Source organism: Mytilus trossulus, chromosome 2 (genome assembly GCF_036588685.1).
Source record: "Mytilus trossulus isolate FHL-02 chromosome 2, PNRI_Mtr1.1.1.hap1, whole genome shotgun sequence".
NCBI lineage: Eukaryota > Metazoa > Mollusca > Bivalvia > Mytilida > Mytilidae > Mytilus > Mytilus trossulus.
This window is the reverse complement of record NC_086374.1, coordinates 93,581,847-93,601,121: the sequence shown is the minus strand read 5'-3', so window position 1 is coordinate 93,601,121 and position 19,275 is coordinate 93,581,847. Positions and strand designations below refer to the sequence as shown.

The window sequence follows — 19,275 nt, the reverse complement described above, 5'->3', positions numbered from 1 at the left end:
AGATATTTTGCAGAAACTGAAATTTTATATCTTATTTTCTTTCTCTCATTTCGTTCTCATCCGGTTTATTCTGTCATCAATCTATTTTTAATATGTATATTATGTTTGAGATGAAATATTTATATGTCTATTTACAGCCAATGCCAAGTATGGAGTCACCTAGAAGAGGTAATTGGACAGGTTAATATTGCTTTTGCTAACATCTCTGAAAGTAAACTGTCATCTTGTAGTGGGTCTAAAAATAGATTGGAAATAGATTAAGCATCTTTTTAAAGATACATTTACTATATATATTTAGTTTCATTTCTTAATTTTTTTTTTACAAAAATCAAAATAATCAGTTTAATGTCATTATTGGATATTCTTGTAGAGAAATTTCTTACATTAAAAAACTTGGAAAGCAAAAATTTAAATGCAAATGTTTGAAAGCTTTAAAATTATCTTTTACAGAAAAAATAGTATTCATTAATATGTGGATAGATGACAGTTTTATTTCATCCCTAGTTCCTATTTTCTGCTAATTGCATGTTATTAGTTATAGCTACCCATAATATAGAAAGTATACTTGCATGTTAACCTCCTTTTTAAATCCTTATTTTATATTATTTTTATCTCCCTTTGTTACTTACAACTTGTTATTTCCTTATTCTAGTTAAATCATTTTATCTCGCTATTTTAGTACCAAATTATATTTCTGGTAAGATGTTTTCCTTTGAGCTAACCTTTTGAAACTAGTGTCCTTTGAAGCTCAGTATAAAAAACAAAAATACAAACAAAAACAAAAATGTAAGAAAATATTTCATTTATAAAACTTAAAAAATCAAAAAAAAACAAAGATACACAGGATACTAGTTTCAAAATTTATAACATAATGAGTTTTAATAGAAATGCTGCCTAATTTATTGTAATCTTTGTAGTAACCATTAGTTACCTAGTTGATTATCTTCTCTTGATGTTAAGATTATCTACCCTTATGCTTTTGTTTCAACTTTTAATAAGCATTCTTTTGATGCACAAAGACATCTACCCTTATATTTTTTTTGAATTTTTTTTCAATTTTGTTTTACAAACTTAGAGACCATGATAAAGCTTTATTATATAAATAGATGGAGTAAAATAGAATATAGTTCCTGATTTCAAAATGAAATGATAAACTGTGCTTATATAACATCAACATAGACCTTTTGCAATACCAATTCAAGCAATTGACCAAAACTATTTCTAAGTTTTGGTTTGAATTCATCTTTTCAGATTGATTTTTTTGGTGAAAATTTTTCACCAATTGCTTGCTTAGGTGAAAGGCTCTTTTAAGATCAGCACAGTAGTCCAGCCATCCACTTTCAGTGTCAGATTGACACAGTTTAAATAAGTTTAAGTTTGATATGAAACTTTTACCATTGTCTAAAGACAGTAAATTTTGAATTTGAGAAAATGTAAAATAGGGGATGTTTCCAAGTAGCCTAGCTTAATTTTAATAGCTGTAAGCTATGAAAAGTGTGAAATCCAAACCATAGCTACATTGATTATCTTACTAATTGTTTGTCATACTTAACTTCGTTTTTCCTCTACTTAACACTTTCACCCTTATACTATTTGATATTTTGCCTAATATAAAGCTAACCTAATTTGATTAACAAATTTTATTCATAATTTGATTTGTATTTGATTTTAAAAATTCATTTAAATTCTCTGTACACCTAGCTTTCCTTTAGGATTGCCAGATTGCCTAAACTTTTCCATTAACTTAAAAGATGTCATTTTAAAGCTCTAATTTCATATTATGTTTCCATGTACAAAACTAAGTATCACTTCTTAAAAGTTTTTCTGCTAAAATTAATGAACGCTCAAATCTTACAGCGGTAAAACTTCAGGTTTCAATTTGTATTTTAGTGTCCTGAATTTTCTGTAGGATAAATTTTTTCCTCTGTATACAAAATTCTTTTTCTCAATTTAAAATTTATTAATCTGCTTTATGCATTTATATTTGTTAACAAAATGATTGGCTTTTAGAAACAAAATGTCCTGCTCCATTGTTCAACAGAGAATCCTATTCCTGTCAAGCATTCTTATGATTATTTGATTTACAGCTCCGCCCACATTTAGAAACAACAGCTATGATGATATAGGCAGATCTATGAATGCTCAGGAAAAGTTAACGAGAGTCAACAGGGAGGTACTGCCTTTATACCACCCATTTGGCAGGTCAGGAGGAGGTGCTCCAGTCAAGGATAACCGTGGGAAAATTGTAACACAACTACAGGGAAATCTCTTAATGGAGGTAATGTCTTCTATCAAGAAGTGTAGAAATTAAAAGTCAAAATTGCAAGGAATTGTTTTTAAATCTCATTTTACTGGAATCTATATTTGTGTGGGTTCCTGTAGTTCAAAAACGTTGTCAATGTAATAACATGAAATGGTTTAAGTATTCTTTGGAGTAAAAATAAGTTTATGTCTATATTTTTTTGTATAGAGTAGAATACCCACACCAACACATTATGAAATCGACTAGCTTTCACACTTAAACAATAATTTTATTTGTAATATAGAATTTTGCATATCCCACTAGCTTGAATGTATACTAAAACAGTGGTATATTTTACCTCTAATCATAGATTATCTGAAACAAAAAGAAAAACTATTCTATAATTTTATTATATTTTGGAGTATTATTATATTTTTACAGAATTACAAATATCAAGATGTAAGTTCCACAACATTGGTTACCATGCCAACTTCTGCTAGACAATTCTCTTCTATCTCCATGCTTTATTTAACCTTTGACCTGATTAATATTTTTGATAAACCAGATAATGGTCTATCTCTTTTGCATGTCACTAGTTTGGTGAATAATTGACCTTTCATGATCTAACCTTTTTCCAAGAATCTTCATTTATTACAGTTTTCTTATTCCTAATCTATAAATTTGTATAATTAATCACTCTGAATAAAATCAGATCTGTCACTTCTGCTCTGTTAGATTATTTTTGCAGTCTATACCATATGGTGACTCAAACAAAATATAAAGGTACATAGTAATAGATTAGGTCGGGTTTGAACAAACATCAATTAAAGTAAAATCAATCTTATTGAAATAAGTTCTCGTCACTTGCTCCTTGATTTTTTATATGGTGCTGTGTGCTCACACACCAACATATAAAAAATGGAGGAGCAAGTGATGAGAACTTATTTTAATAAGATTGAAGTAAAATGACATTCAAATTTTATTTAATTTTAGTTTTAGAATTTCATACATGGAGTTATCCTTCCTTAGATTTAAAGTAAAATAGTTTTATTTTATATTTTGCTGGTCATTTGTTGACATTTGTCATTGTTTATTGTAAACTTTTTCAAATGTTTTTTTTTAAAAACTAAATGGGTGAATTTTAACCAACTCCACACCCTTTTTATCAGCAGTTTTCTTTTTTTAGTTTTTGAGAACTAGCTAGCTAATTGAAGATTTTATGAAAGATTATATATTATATATTTATATAGAATTTTATTGCTAGTAGATGCATTTCAGTTTTGATCAATTCATTCAAACACTCATTGGTATTGCTTCATGACAATTTATTTCAAAGTTGCATTTGAGCAATTTTAAATTTTAGAGTTTGTTTCAAAATTTGAAATATATGGGGGAAAAAATAATTAGAAAGTAAATTAATTAAACCTGAATTAAACATTCATTACAGGTTTGACATAATTGTAGAAGCAAAATTTGGTATTTAGTCTATGTTTTATTATTATTTGTTCTTCTTTTGCTGTCTGAGGATATTGGATTTGTCATTCAAGGGAGGTAACAAAAACACATGACTGGTCATGTCATATTGCATGTTCCTGATAAAATTCAAATACAATATGTGAATATAGATATTTAAGGAAAAAAGTGCTTGGCTATATACATGTATTATGAAGTGGACATTACCTGTATATTAAGACCATTTATAAACATGATAAATTGTGTTATAGTTGCCTTTGCATTTGACAACAATTAGTGATATTGGTTTTAAAATATCATGAATACTTCACAAGAATGATTATATTCCTTCAATTATCACACCAGCACTTTTACAATCCAAAACATTTCTAGACGTAGTTTTCATGATTATTTTCATTGGTAATTGCTATAAAAAAAAATGTGATGATTAGATTGAATAATCATAAAATTAAAATTCTATTGTTGAAGTGTTCATAATATTTTTTAAACTTTTTATCCTGATTGTTTGTATGAACCCTTTCCTTGCATGATACCTGTAACCTTTCTGAGTAACATTGAAATATTTGTTTATGTAATATATGAATCAATAGCACATTTTGAATGTTGTACACATATGAATGATGGGCTTGTTATGTCCAGTGCACAATTTATTGATAGTTTAAAAATATTAAATAAGAGATTTCTGGGTAATATATGCTATCATGTATAACATTTTATTTACTTTTTTGGCTTTCATTTCAGTTATTGGTAGTTTAATTAGGTATAGTTAAATCTAAGACAGATAATAGAAAATTATTGCCTTATTAGTTTAGTTTTAGATGTGTCACTTAATTGGTCTTTATGCTTATTCGTTCATATTTTATACAAAATAATTTCAGATTTAACATTTTGCCTTATTTTTTAGAGTTCATATGATGATAATACAAGAAAAAGGGCTAGAGCTAAGGAATACTATGACTTCTTGAGTAAGTTTGAATAATAAATAATTTTTTTCAAAACTGTTTATCTGGTCTTGTGGTATAATGCTTGTCTTGAATGCTGGAGGTATCAAGGTTGATCACCGGCCAGCTCAAACCTAACACTTAAACCATAACAAAAGTAACCATGAAATAGATGTGTATCTTTAAATTCTAAGACAAAGAACATGCATATATACAAGAATGTAAGTACGATTCCTGTGAATAAATTTTAATAAGAAATAACTTAATGCATGATTGCTTTTTAAAATATGCAACTGTATTTTAAAGTTTAAGATAGTGACTTTGAGATGAAGAACAGCAATAAAACACTGTTCCTTTAATTTCTCTGTATTTTTCTATTGAATATATTTTATGGTACATCTGTAAATTTTATGCTTTTGTCTTGTATAGTATGTGATCGAAAAACATTTGTTATTTTTTTGCCATTCATTAGGATAAATTGTATCTTCTTTCACAGGAGGTCAAGAAGAAGAACAAAGAAGAAACAAGCAAGAGATAGAATGGCACATGAAAGCACCGGTAAGTTATATAATGCACAATCCTTCTGATTTCTAGATTTCCAATCAATGTACACTATGAAAAATAAAATAGAATCAAAGAGCTGAAAGCTCGGAGGAAAAATGACGCCACTGCCTCTTATATTAGGATATTTTTTATGCAAGTCTTGAGTTCACATACTGTAATAAGTTTAACATTGCAACATGTCTCATAAGCTTTTAATAGATATTTATATATGCGTGTGTGAAGTGTAGATGACAACTGACTGTATTTTAAAAACTTAATGCTGATAAGAAACATTAATTATATAAACCTGTTTATAACTTATGATTTAATCAAACCATAAACAGTTTGTTTAGCTTAGGTAGTTTTTCTTTATGAAGGAAAAAGATGTCAGACAGGTAGAAGATCTTGGCAATGGAAATGCAACCCCAATGATACAAAAATTTAAGAAATATCTGTTTTTTCTTTTCATGTTTTATTTAATGCTAAAAGTGTCAGATAATTTTTATACAGAATGGTGATGAGGTAAAGCAAACACAATCAAACACACCTTAACTGTTGTAAACATTCAAACTATCAAACTATATTTTATGTTTTATGTCTACACAGATGTTCTCCCTTTCAAACATACATGTCACAGTTATGCATGCATGATTTCAAAATGGTTGACCGACCTTGAAATAATGAATTCTGTTTCAATCCCTAGTTGACAAGTCAAGAAGTTGCATAGTTTTCTTTTGCTAACTATCGTCTAAACCTGACTTTTCCCTTTCAGTAATCAGTCTTATTTAGAGTCAATGAAATAACAAGTGAAGTAGATGTTATAGATACTCTCCATTTTTCTATTATTGGTTACAGTAAATTAGTTGGTTTTTAGGGGCTTTAGATATTACTGTTTGTTTTGCATTATTGGCAATCCCATTTGAAATGATGTTCTTTTTTTTGCTAAGGGATCATAATTCAGAAAAATATTATAATTAAACCTGTTTGAATAAAATTTGACCCATGACCTAATTAAGCCTCACCTTTAACCTTAATTAGCCAGACCTAATTTGCACATGTCATTGTACCACAAGCATGATCTATTGTTTTGCATGATTGTTTAATTATAGATTGGAGAATTAGCTTCTATAATGGGGTCTAAAAATGTAGGCAAGCCAATTAAAGACCCGTACACAGGTGAACTTAGAAATCATCATCTAGGTAACTCTGATGTTACGTTACAGGTAAGTCTTTATCAAAACTAAACATCTCTTCTTTTTTTTTAAGTAAAAAGTTATCATTTTTCAAAGGAGAAAAAATAATTATGATTTGTTACAAATCAACCAATAATGAAAATGTTTGGGATATGGGAGAATCTCAGTGTTGCATGGACTTGGGTGCCCCAGTAGTGATCACTAGCCTGATTACTGAGATTTTGAGATTGAACCCTTCTTTCTTGACTTAGATTGCCAGTTTTCTTGTCAAAGCTTGGTGGTTCTCCCCTTTGGTCCAACAAGCATGACTGACTGCTATGAATATAGCAAGAGGGATACATTTGGATTTAGTCATCAGCAATCAACTCATCTTGTTTTAAACAAACTTGTACGTTTAGCACTGCATTTCTGTTGTACTTTACTGTTGTGAATTGTTTACAGTTATATAAGGAGTTGGTTAGGACTATTTCTAACAAGAAATAATAAAAGTGTGGTTTCTTGTAATATTCTTAAAATCTGAACTTAGATTCATCAAGATGTTCAAAGTTAAGAAGATTTGGTAATTGTTTTGTCATTTAAAATTTTGTAACGGTGTTTTATAGTAATTTGAATTATGATCAAATAATTATTATTGAGGTCAATTTGAAATAAATTTATAATAAAATTGAGAATGGAAATGTGAAATGTGTCAAAGAGACAACAACCTGACCAAAGAGCAGAAAACTTTAAGCTATTTTAAGGGTAAACATTGTCAGACAAAATTTTCCATATTTCAACAGAAAATGAACTATCAACCAAAAGCTGAAACAGAAAAGAAGAAATATCATGAAGATCTGTCCCAGTTAGCAGACGAGAGAATGAGATACCGACAGTTGAATAGACTAAAGGAAAATCAGGAGGGCATGCTGGTAAGTCATTGGTATATAAATAAACATGGGGAATACCTTTTTAATATTTTTAGATAACATTTTATTTCAAAATAGGTAATTTCAATAACAGTTGAACTTAAAAAGAAAGTTTAAAGTTAAAAGTTAACGCTTTAATTCCCGAATTGTGTTTTGTTGAACTTCAAGCAAACAACTATTAATTGATTAAGTTATCAATAAAAAAAAGTTACAGAAAAAAATAGGTTGCTATACCATGTAACATATAGCAAAACAAATATTTTTCTACTATTTTCACTTAAATGTGGTAGAACCTAAGTGAATGTACTGAGCTCTGCATCAAATATGATTCTGATTTATAGTATATCCAGAGATATCAAAGTTGCAGCATAATACATATGTTCAGGAAACTTTTCAAATCGATAAAGATTTTAAGTAATGATTTCAGAAAATTTCACTTTTTTCATGTTTGAAGAATATTACAAAAAAACAGCAAGAATTCACTGCTTGAAAGGGGAAATAATTCAGTAACAGAACAGGGGGAGATAATTCAGTTTTATTTTAATTTTATTGTTTACTACAGTTTAAGGATCAAAACAACAATAAAGGTAAACTAATATCACATGTGTAATAAATGTTGTATGAAGTTCACATCTATAATTGTGTAAATATGTCTATTTATTGTAATCTGTACAAAAGGGTATGTATTTCTAAAATCTTCACCTCATGACAGTTACTCTCCAATTGCATGACACTTAAGAAAATGTAGCATACTATTGTATTTCACATTGTTATGAAAGTGCAGTTCAGGTAAGTTTTAAAAAAATAATTCTGAAAAAGTTTTTCGGTTGATTTATTGTTCAAAACAAAATGCTTTACAGTATTAATTCATATACTAAGAAATTGTGTTAACCAGTTATGTTAATCTTTCGACTGTTGATATTTTTTTCAGCATCAACATACGATGGACGCAATGTGGGGGAGACCAGGAGGCGGAGCACCGAAGGGATACAATCTCCGCAAATTCAATCTGGAATCCACACTTCATCACCCAACAAAAGATGTAAGATATCACAATATCATCATATGATCATACCCATTTCTCTAACTCTGTGTGGCTGACATTAATGCTAGAACTTACAATTCTGTCTGTGTGTCTTATGAAGAACTTTTATGTGTAATCTTTGTTATGTTACATATTAGAATACGCAACTCTGCATGTGCTAACATATTTTTCTATGTCATCATATTGTACAATTGTTCTTTAATACCAAAGTATTTTACGTAAAATTTTAACATCAATTTATTTACGCAAATTTTTATTTTTAAAAATATGAAAAAAATATATAATCAAAACCCTGCTTGAAAGGTGTTTTTTTCTACTCTTATAAAGATTTTTCTCATTGTTTATTTTATGTTTCATGTTTTAATGAAAACACATTTCTTTCTATTAGAAAATAAAATAATTTAAATTTCTCTAAAGTTTTTTTTTAACATTATATCTACAATTTTGTTCAGAGTATCAACTTTACCTCATTATTTTTTTTTTCTTTTTGATATTTTTATTCTCTAATGTATTAAATTTTACTTTGTGATATGATATTTGAAAAAAACTGTGATAATGATGAGCTGTGATATGTTTTGAGATTAAATATGTATATTTCAGTTTTCTTGTTTGTCTTTTAGTTTCTATTAGGCCAAAAAATAGTTTAGTTTCTCAGGCTGAAAATTCACATCAATTAGTACATGTATATGAATAGAAGATTTTTGATAATGTTTATGATGTAATTATAAAAGTGACTCTCAGTCAATTAGAATAGGCCTGTTTTATTGCTTATTTCTGGATTAAGCTGCATGCTGTATGTTTTTTTCTGGATTTACTTTCAGTTGATTTTATTCTATTCTTTCAAGTTAAAATTGCACTAGTTTGTTAGATAAGATTACCTGTAGAAAAATACACAAAAATTCATCACCATTAATCAGAATAGAACCCATTTGATGCAGAAGTAGGGCCTCTTGTTTACCTGTTCATTTGAAATACAGATATATTGCATATGCTTTTTGTAGTGCAGAGAACATTTCAAAAGTGAAAAGAATCAAAAACTTTATTGTTTTGAACTCAGGAAGTTTTAAGTGTCTGCCCCATCCAAACAAAAATAAGTAAACCTCTGCTAGAGTTTTGAAGAAAAAAAGTTTTTAATTAAAGTTTTTATCTTGTATGTTGTGTTACTATTCAGAATTTAAACTGCTGTCCTTGTGAATTAAATTGTTCAGTCTCAAAATCCTTGTGAACATGTTTCAACAATTGGCATCGTTTTTGACTTGGTCCATTTAATCATATCCAAAAGCTGCATTTGATATGAGACTTTATTCTATTTACTAAAACATAGACTTCTGTAATATTACTTGTTTCTTTCACATGCTGGTACTTTTTCACAATTTCTACTATCAACATAATATGCTAGTTATTATCGCTTGTATTGCTAGGTAAAAACATTCTTATTTATAAATGTTGATCTACATTCATATTGCTTTCAACTTGAAACTTCCAGTTCTATAACTTAATTTAAAAAAAGGCCATTTCATATACTTAGCTTAATTCTCTCAGAATTTACATTGTAGATATTTTTCTTGTGATTTCATAGTGTAGATATGTTTCTTCGATTTCACACTGTGTAGAATTTAACTCCGATTTCACACTGTAGATTTTTACTCCGATTTCACACTGTAGATTTTACTCCGATTTCACACTGTAGATTTTTACTCGGATTTCACACTGTAGATTTTGACTCCAATTTCACACTGTTAGATATCAATTCACATCTATATATCTGATATTTCATGCTTTTCTACTGTTTCTATAGCAGACAACTGAAGAATATATAAAAAAGAAGGACTGGTCACAAGTTCCACAAGAGGTTGGTGAAGGTTACACTTGTGTATTGGTGTTTGTTGTGCATGCGGTCATATATATTAACAATATACCTTTCATATACTGGTTGTTACACTTAAACAACTGCCACAACTGCCACAACTGCCATTGCAATAATGCAAATGGTTTCATTTTTTTTGTTTTAAAAAAAATCCACACTATTAACAATGTACCGATTATCAGGTTATCTGCATGTTGATTCGTAAAATATCAGCTGCGAGACATAATATGAAGCTTTTTGTCGAGTGAGCGTAGCGAACGAGATCAAAAAGCCTTCATATAATGCCAAGCAGCTGATATTTTACAATATCATTATGCAGATAATCTGATAATCGATTTATCGGGCTATATTTGCTTGTTTCAGAAGTGTTTTCTTTGTTTCACCAGCAAACAGAAGATGACTTGATAAGTTCGGGTCAAAGTTATTAACGTCGGTTCAAACATTATGACGTCGCTGATATGTCCGGGTCAAAGTTATTAAGGCCGGGTCAACGTATTTGACGTCACAAAGACATGATATGGAATAATATTAAGAGCTGAACAGAGTGATATAGACCGGGGGACGACCGATAAAACATGTTATTCCCCAACCTGATTGACTGCGTGTGATATATGTTTTTAAAAATATTCTGTAAATTATATTCATTTTATTTCTGTTTTGCATGCATTTTTTTTTACCAAATCTGATTTACAGAGCAAATTCTAAAACATATTCAGCATGTTTACAAATAATTTCCCTTGTTTTTTTTGTTGTTGTGCATAACATTGGTGGCTGGTTGATATAATAATCAAGAACAGTTTTGATCACTTTACTTTTTGCACTGTTACCAGAGTAATTTTAGGTACCAGTTGTGTTTGGCAGCCAAGAAATATCACTGGATAAGAGTGATGGAATCCATATAAGAGTGCAATGAGTACCCGTACTCAAATCCAATGAAACATTAATATTTTACAACAAAAAATTAAAACAAACATACAAAAAAATAATAAAACTAGATTCCAAAACAAAAATAAGAAGAGGAAAAACTTACTCATAGACAATCAAAAATGGACACCTTTATATGTTACAAATACCATTATGCAAATTTTGGTAGCAATGGAAACTAATGATGAATATGACAATTCAATTAGCACATGGCTTCATTGTATCTCTGCTTATGTATTTTGTTATTTAGTTCTTCAAGACTGAGGATCCTTACCTGTCATATGTAAAACAAAGACTTAAAAAACAAGAGGTAGAACAAACAAAAAAAGCAAATAGTTTGCTAGAACTGATGTTTATTATCTCGGAGCTAGAATATTGGCCTTTTGAGGCATAACTACATAATTGTGTATCAATTTAAAAATGGAAAATATCTGTCCTGAAACATATTTCCTTTTAACTTCTCAGATTTATTCTGTTTTCAGTATAAGCCATTTAAAAAAAATAGTTGATAACAATATGCTATTTTTTCAAAATTGCAAAAATTACAATCACCAGTATACAATAAAAATACAGAAATTATTATCATAAAGATAATAGCTGTTTTAAAATAATCAGATCTGACAAAAATCTCAAGTTCATCTATTTTTCTGTATTTTGGCTTGACAGATAGCAGAAACATGAACTAATGCTTACGATAAACAATATAAAAGTCCTTGGAGGAGCTTTGAACATTTGAAAGATATTCCTATACACATGAATTACTTTTATAAAAGTCCTTCAAATTTAAGCATTAATTGCAACAGATCATTGGAACAGCTATTTGAATAAGTTGGATTAAAGGCTAATATAGATAGAAGCAAAGTAAAAATGTTTAAAAGTAGTAAAACATTAGTTATATATAATTTTTGAAAAGATCTTTAATAATGTCAATATTTGTTCTTTTTCAAATAACTATATTTTTTCTGAGATGGTCTATAAATTTGATACTCTTCGTATGATAAAATAGGCGTCAAAGAAAAAAATATAATAGCCTTTCAAGACGTAGATTTATGACTATTGCATCAGTAGCTAGTCTAGCTTTCAATAGTCACAAATCTACGTAGCCCTATGTAGCCACTAAAATAATGAACACAAACCAGATATAACCACTTGCAGATGATTTCTAATAGAAATATACAGAGTCATAAAAGAAAAATGCTGAATGAACACACTTATTTCGAAACAAAATGGGTTGAATTTTTGCTAAGTAAACGGTATTCTTACATTTAAAACAAAACATAGAAGAAGCACAATATATATATTTTGATTTGAGGTACATGTATAAAAAATATATAAACACACAGTAAACAATTTATTTGTTGAAGAAAAATACAAATGAATAATTTTGTGTAACCATTAACTGCAAATGGATGCACCAAAAAAAAGAGTATTAGAAAACATCATGGAAGGCAAGGGAGATAACTATGTAAGCTAGATCAAGAATGTTGATATCATTAGAGTTGTTGTTGAAAATATTGGATGTATAGTTGCCAGCCTGCAAAAATACTCTATGTGATTATAACCCATGATTAAATGACATAGTATAACACATTAAGTACCCTTCAAATCAGTTCTAGGAAGTGGTTCTGTTTGACCATATATACCCTCTAGGTGTCTTTTGGGTTTTTTTATTTGCTTTCTGGGGTTATCGTTTCATTGAGATCTACCCACATCTCTTAATTCAAATTAAAATAATTTTTACAATGCCCATATATATATTTTTTTCTATAACAAACAAATTATTTTAATGAACTGAGCAACCTTAGTTCATATCTTAAATAACCTGAAATGTGCTCCAACTTTAAACATTCATTCAGTAAAATACCTCATGCAATATGTAGTTTGGGATTACTTTACAAGTTGGTGCCCCTTGTGTATCATATTTACGAAAGTGAGGAAGCTTTTTTGTGAACCATCATTAGTAGGTGAGTTGTCAAATGAGTGGAAGATTTTAGAGCTTGATATAAAGATGTACAGGGAACTATTTGTAAAGCTAGACATAGGTAATATTCATTTAGAAGATATTTACGGTACTTGCAATTATTTGTTTAAAATTTTTATGGACTCATCATGTTTAATAATTTGTAAAAAAACTGCCATGACATTTTTATGAAAGGAAAACAATATAGGGGCAATGGTGCATACACACTTGGGTTGTATTAATAACCATTAACCATTTTTCAGAACCCATTTAACTTGCATGATTCTTCAGTTTCAATTCTAATACTGTGTTTTTTGCATGACACCATATATAAGAATAATTGTATAACTATATAACTATATAACTGTATTAAATATATAAAACATATAATTACAAATAGCATGACTGAAAAATAATTGCATAAAAATTGAACATGCTTGTTGATGTGACTATTGCTAATTTAATGGTGCTTTAGTATAAGTTATGATTATGGTAATAAGACACTATAGAATGACCATTAAAGAGGGTAAACTATTACCTCCCTTGCATGAGCTCAATGTAATACAGCATTGACTGAACTTATTTAGTCATGGGTTGACATAATTGGGTATTTAAGTTCAATTAAAGACATATATATATATTTATGTCTGTTTAAATTTAGATTTTAAAAGTTACTGTGTTGACTAAATATAAAGGGAGGTGATCAAATTGACCATACTAAACTTTTGGAATTCACTTTTTTCTTAATAACAGGTTGGGCAAGCTGAATTATACAGAGCTCATTCAAAACACTAAATAAAAAGGTCTTCTGGTATTTTCATTAAATTTGCTAAGAATTAAACTTTATGTATGATGAAAGGAAAATGAGAAAAAAAAATATCCCTACAACAACAAAATACAAGTTTTATGACCGGAATAAATTACACTTTCTTGAAATTTTTACAAGAGTTTAAAAGATCCAAACTAAAAACAATTTTACCAAGGCTTCCATTCTAAATATACATTTTAAAATGGTAAATAAGAATTGTAGCACACAGAAATCAGTTACTGGTGTGTAATAGTGTATTGGACTCACTGCATGTTTGTTGTATAACACTTTGTGAACATGGTCACCATATTTTGTGTTTCAGGGTAATCCATTTACTCAAAATGATGACAATTACAGTCCTAGATTTCAACCTAATAAGTATGTTAGAAGCACCATTACAAGCACACATGCCAATTTATATGAATATCCAGAACATCTCAAGGTAAGGTGCTTTGTGAGAGTATAAGTCATGTGACATGAGCATTGACCAATGAAAACTGGTAGAATTGTCTTTCTACATGTAATTCTTATCTGACACATGAAGATATTTCAAACTCTCAGTGAACTAGACCTGAGACTACTATATAGTAGTCTCAGACTAGACCATACATGTATATTACAAATTCTATTAATTTACAATAATATTGGTAGCACAAAGCCAGGCTTAACTCACTATTTTAAAGTGTTATTCAATCAATGTGCTGACACAAATCTCCTAAAAACAACTGAACAGATTTTAGTTTTAATTTTCCAGAAACCCCAGATATATATTTTTTTTAAGGGCAATCATTAACTTGCACATTTGAGCATTTGAAGAGCTTCATATGCTATACATGGGACTGCTTTAATGATTGTATTGGTGCAGTCATATAGATTTTGATTCCTTGAAATTACATTTAAAAAGATTGAAGGCTTAAATTCTACAACTGTATAGACATTCTGACACCAAAACAACAATATTCTATTCAATAGGACACAGCTATCAAGGAGACTGTCTAAAAGGACTTGTAATTGATGCATGAAATCACACGTAAATGCATGTAAATTTCTTTAGATGGTATATAACACATTGTTGTGATTACGATAACTATAGAAGAATTTGTGTTGTATAATACATTTAATAGACATAATCATTAATCATGTTTAATAGTCTTCTGACATTAGTGCTTATGCATAAAATTAAAAATAATTTAGATTAGTAAATTAACCAATACAGTGAAACATGTCTAAAGCAAACTCTGTGTAAACTGTGAAGTGTGAAATTTCATAAGGGTGTTGTCATCGCTAAATTTGTGGTTAAAATAGAAGTGTTCAAACTTTATTTTGCATAAATTTTATTGTTAGAAAAGGTCAGAATTTAAGACAAGGAAAACCCACAACTAGCAACTGTGCATTTTGATATCTGCCAAAATAAATCTTTTTGAAAAACTCTCTTGTACCAGAATGTTTTTAGTAATTTCATCAGTATTCACATCTGAAACAAATATTCAGTAACAAAGGGGCTTAATCTAGAAAGGTTTTACAGTATTTGCAAAAGAAAAGGAAATAATACATTTTTATGTAATTTCAAACAATGTTGTTTTAGCATTGATAATATCTACAGTAATTCAGCATGCTACAGATAGTGTGATATGATATCTAACTATAATAAACTAAGGATGACTATTGTAATTAAAGAAGATAAAAGTTGAACATTATAACTCCAGAAAATTTGCTATTAAATGTTAAACGTAAGGATAGTTACCACTATTTGCAAGTTAAGATATATAAAGATGGCAAGTTGACTGTTATATCCCTTCTGTATTTCACTGGATATTACTATTTGAATAAATACCTTCTGTCAAGGCATATTTTCCTGCAGCCAGCCATTTTACTACTAAACCCCTTTCAAAATTTGGATATAATACATGTAATTAAACATTTAATAGGTTGACCTTTGAATTCTTTTATTTCCAGGCGTACACAACACTTTAGGTTAGTCAATTGAGTAGTAGGAATCCTACATGTATTCCAAAGTAGATTTCTTCTGTATCTCAAATCTTTGCACCAGGTTTTGGGTGCACCTATTGTTTTACAATATTTCAAATTAATGAAGTAAGAATTATGGTACACATGCTCCTCCGTATATTCAGAATTAATGCTTAGACAAATATATCAGTTCTTTTAGTGTTTTAAAACTTTTTTCTCTTGGAAACTGATTGAAAATTCTTCTCTTTTTCTTACCTTCATCTACTGTTCTATAAAGAAATGATGTAAAAAGTTAATCTGCATCTCCTTAAAAACAGCATATGAAAATTCAATTATATTGCACAACTTCTTTAAAAGGCGATTGAGTTGCAGTAACCGGTACTGCTACGTATTTGGATTTAAAATTGGTCATGATTAGGGTTCCCAAAACAAAACAAAACATGGACTCCTTTTGCATATAAAATGTAGTTTATCCTTTAAAAAGCTAGACAGAATCCTTTTAAATTTTTAAAAACACTTCTACCAAACATGAATTTGAACATTTGCATTTTAGTCTGATTTTTTTGGGCTGTGTTTGTGCTGATAACGGACCTGACAAGTCTTGCCCTTTCCAACTGATTTTTACTCTTTGTTCTTATGCTCTGCTGTTAACAACTGTCCTAGGTTAGGAATTAGTTTGGTGCTGACAAACTTGAAAGATGTTAAACCCAGCCAAATTCTTTCAAACTAGGAGCCTGTAATTTAGATGTTGTCATTGTTGGCTGTCTGTCAATTTTGTGTTTAATTCAATTGATTTTAGTATACTGTGGATTCATTTATTTTCGTGAGCATCAATTTTCGTGGATTGCTGAAAACGTTCATATTCGTGGATATTTGATTTCGTGGTTTTGCCAATCTATGTATACAAAGCCTATTCAAAATATGTTATTCGTTGAACATTTGAATTCGTGGTTCACCTGTATCCACGAAACCCACGAAAATTGGTATCCAACGAATAATAATGAATCCACAGTAAATCAGTTGGTTTCTGTTTTGGTTTGTTTCCACATTTTGACATTCCTGGGTCTTTCATATTTTACTACTAAAAGGTATGAGTTTTGCTCATCATTGAAGATTCATGTAGTACAGTTAATTACCTGTGGTTTATATTCTTGGCCTTTCACCAACAAGAACTTAGAGACTGTACCTTGATTTATTATCTTGCATTATAAAGAGTGTCTTATATAGATATTTAAATTGGAATATGTAGTACACAAAATGAAAACAATGTGTTTTTTTTACAAAATGGAATAATATTTCTTTTACTTGTATTTCCAGGACAAAAATTATGCACTGAGTGAACCCTATGCCACTTATTAAAAGACTTGTTACCATAGAAACAGAAAGTGATGTGATTCTCAGGAGAACAGACAGTATTGCACAATCTTTAGACAGATGTCTTAAATCGTTTTACTTATAAAGTATTATATTATTGTATAGAAAATGTTCAGATTATAAGTAAATTATGCAACTTTATGGGAATTCTCTTATAATTAGAGTTGTCTCCCTAACCTGAAAACCTTGCAAAGGTTATAACCTTTTCAAGTTCAACTTCGTTTTTAATTTTGTTAAATTGTTACAAGGGGACAGTAAACTAACTGAAATTCAAAGAAAACTTATGAGTAAAATATTTTTAACCTTTTACTGAGGAAATGTTCAAAACACTATTTAGATGTTTCATAATTTCATTCATAGATGCATTATTTTGTATCATCTACACAAAAAGGAGAATTGTGGGCTCCATGCAGAAATCATTATTTTGAATTTGTTTGTTACATTTGAAGTTTTTGTTGTCTTTGCCCTTTTGGCTTCTCTCTTTTCGATTCATACTTATGAGAAGCATTTTCAAGGGAAGATTTTGTGCTTTATTAATCATTAATCTATTTATATGCATTCTCTAGATCTTTCCCTACATTATGGACAATTTATTCATGATTTGATCAAATATATTTATATTGATATACCTATAATAAAGCTGAGTTACAAAAGCATATAAGAAATATATATGCTACATACCAATAGCAAAATGTTCCAATAAGACAGAATTAAAATCAAGTTAAAAATTTATGATTTTTTTTTCAACATAAAATTTTTGCTTCATTTAATTTCCTTACCCACATTAGTTGATTATCAAAGATTTTAAAGATCATGATTATGATTAATCGTTGTTGAATTTGTTGATGAACTTTTGTTGAATTTGAATCGATCATGATTATTCGGCCCAGTACCTATGTTGAAGATTGCAACTATTGTTACAGATTGTTGAAAGTTATTTTGTGGTATTTGGGTTATAATATTTGTAAATAAGCATCATAATGCACATATGTTTTGTTGAATTGTTGACCAGTCCAGTTACCCAGTGTCTTTTCATATATTGTACATTTTTACTTTTTTATTTAATCAAAAAAACTTCAGTGTCAGCTGTGATGTCTTTCTTGTAATAATGTGATACTTATATTGTGAAATTTTATTTTTACATGTTAAACTTTTTTTTCTATGTTTTAGATGAATATTGATTTAAACAAAATATTTTATGTGCTTTGATACAATTTTAATTTTGTTTCTTTAATCTCTATCTATGCAGTTAATGATTTTTTATTGTGACTTTGAATTCTATTTATTATTTTATATAATTTTATGTTTATGAAATATGCATTTACAACCATATTCAGAAAAATGTTAAAGTTGGATTTTTTAATCTCCACATTCCATTGAAAAATTAAAAATTCTTTTGCCTTCAATTATAAATCATTTTTTTTATAATTAATGATAGTATACATTGATAAAGTTCCAGATTTTATTAATATTATCTGTTTTATAGATAAGTTTTTGTCAACTTTGATGAATCTTCAGTTTTAACACCAAAAACAAGTTTTCAATGTTCAAATTGATTTGATTCTAGATTTTATTACCTTGGGTACCAAAAGTGAGTACCTTGACTAAAATGCAGTCTTCTGAAATGGTCCAGAATTTATTTATATATGACTGTGATATAATGTTCAATATTCCGTCCCTCTTTGTTTCTACTGTTTTTGTTAGTTATAGAGATATATGTATACCATGTTATGTGTACAATAAAACTTCTACTTAAATCTGGTTTAAAATTATTTTTTTTAAATTATTAAAAATAATTTTTAGATACAGAAAGATGTTGTATGAGTGCCAATAAGACAACTTTCCATCCAAGTCACAATTTATAAAAGTAAACCATTACAGGTTAAGGTACAGTCTTCAACACAGAGCCTTGGCTCATTTTAAAAGTTCCAGACCAGACTAAATACAAGAGGCTGTCACACCGACAGCAAACGGGATTTATCAACATTTATTTGTGTCCTGGCATTTTTCAATATCACAAGAACCATAACTG

The 19,275-nt window shown here is 28.9% G+C and overlaps 1 protein-coding gene across 1 annotated transcript in view; it reads left to right on the top strand.

Annotated features, from left to right (window-relative positions):
* Nucleotides 1–19,000, top strand: part of LOC134708400 (uncharacterized) — a 77,069-nt gene extending 58,069 nt beyond the window's left edge. The window contains exons 26-33 of the mRNA XM_063568898.1: nucleotides 4,620–4,680; nucleotides 5,153–5,214; nucleotides 6,309–6,422; nucleotides 7,172–7,300; nucleotides 8,229–8,339; nucleotides 10,141–10,194; nucleotides 14,224–14,343; nucleotides 17,187–19,000. Of these exons, the coding sequence (XP_063424968.1) occupies nucleotides 4,620–4,680; nucleotides 5,153–5,214; nucleotides 6,309–6,422; nucleotides 7,172–7,300; nucleotides 8,229–8,339; nucleotides 10,141–10,194; nucleotides 14,224–14,343; nucleotides 17,187–17,228 (693 nt within the window). The 3' untranslated portion in view covers nucleotides 17,229–19,000. The remainder of the gene's footprint in view (nucleotides 1–4,619; nucleotides 4,681–5,152; nucleotides 5,215–6,308; nucleotides 6,423–7,171; nucleotides 7,301–8,228; nucleotides 8,340–10,140; nucleotides 10,195–14,223; nucleotides 14,344–17,186) is intronic.
* Nucleotides 19,001–19,275: the final 275 nt, after the last annotated feature.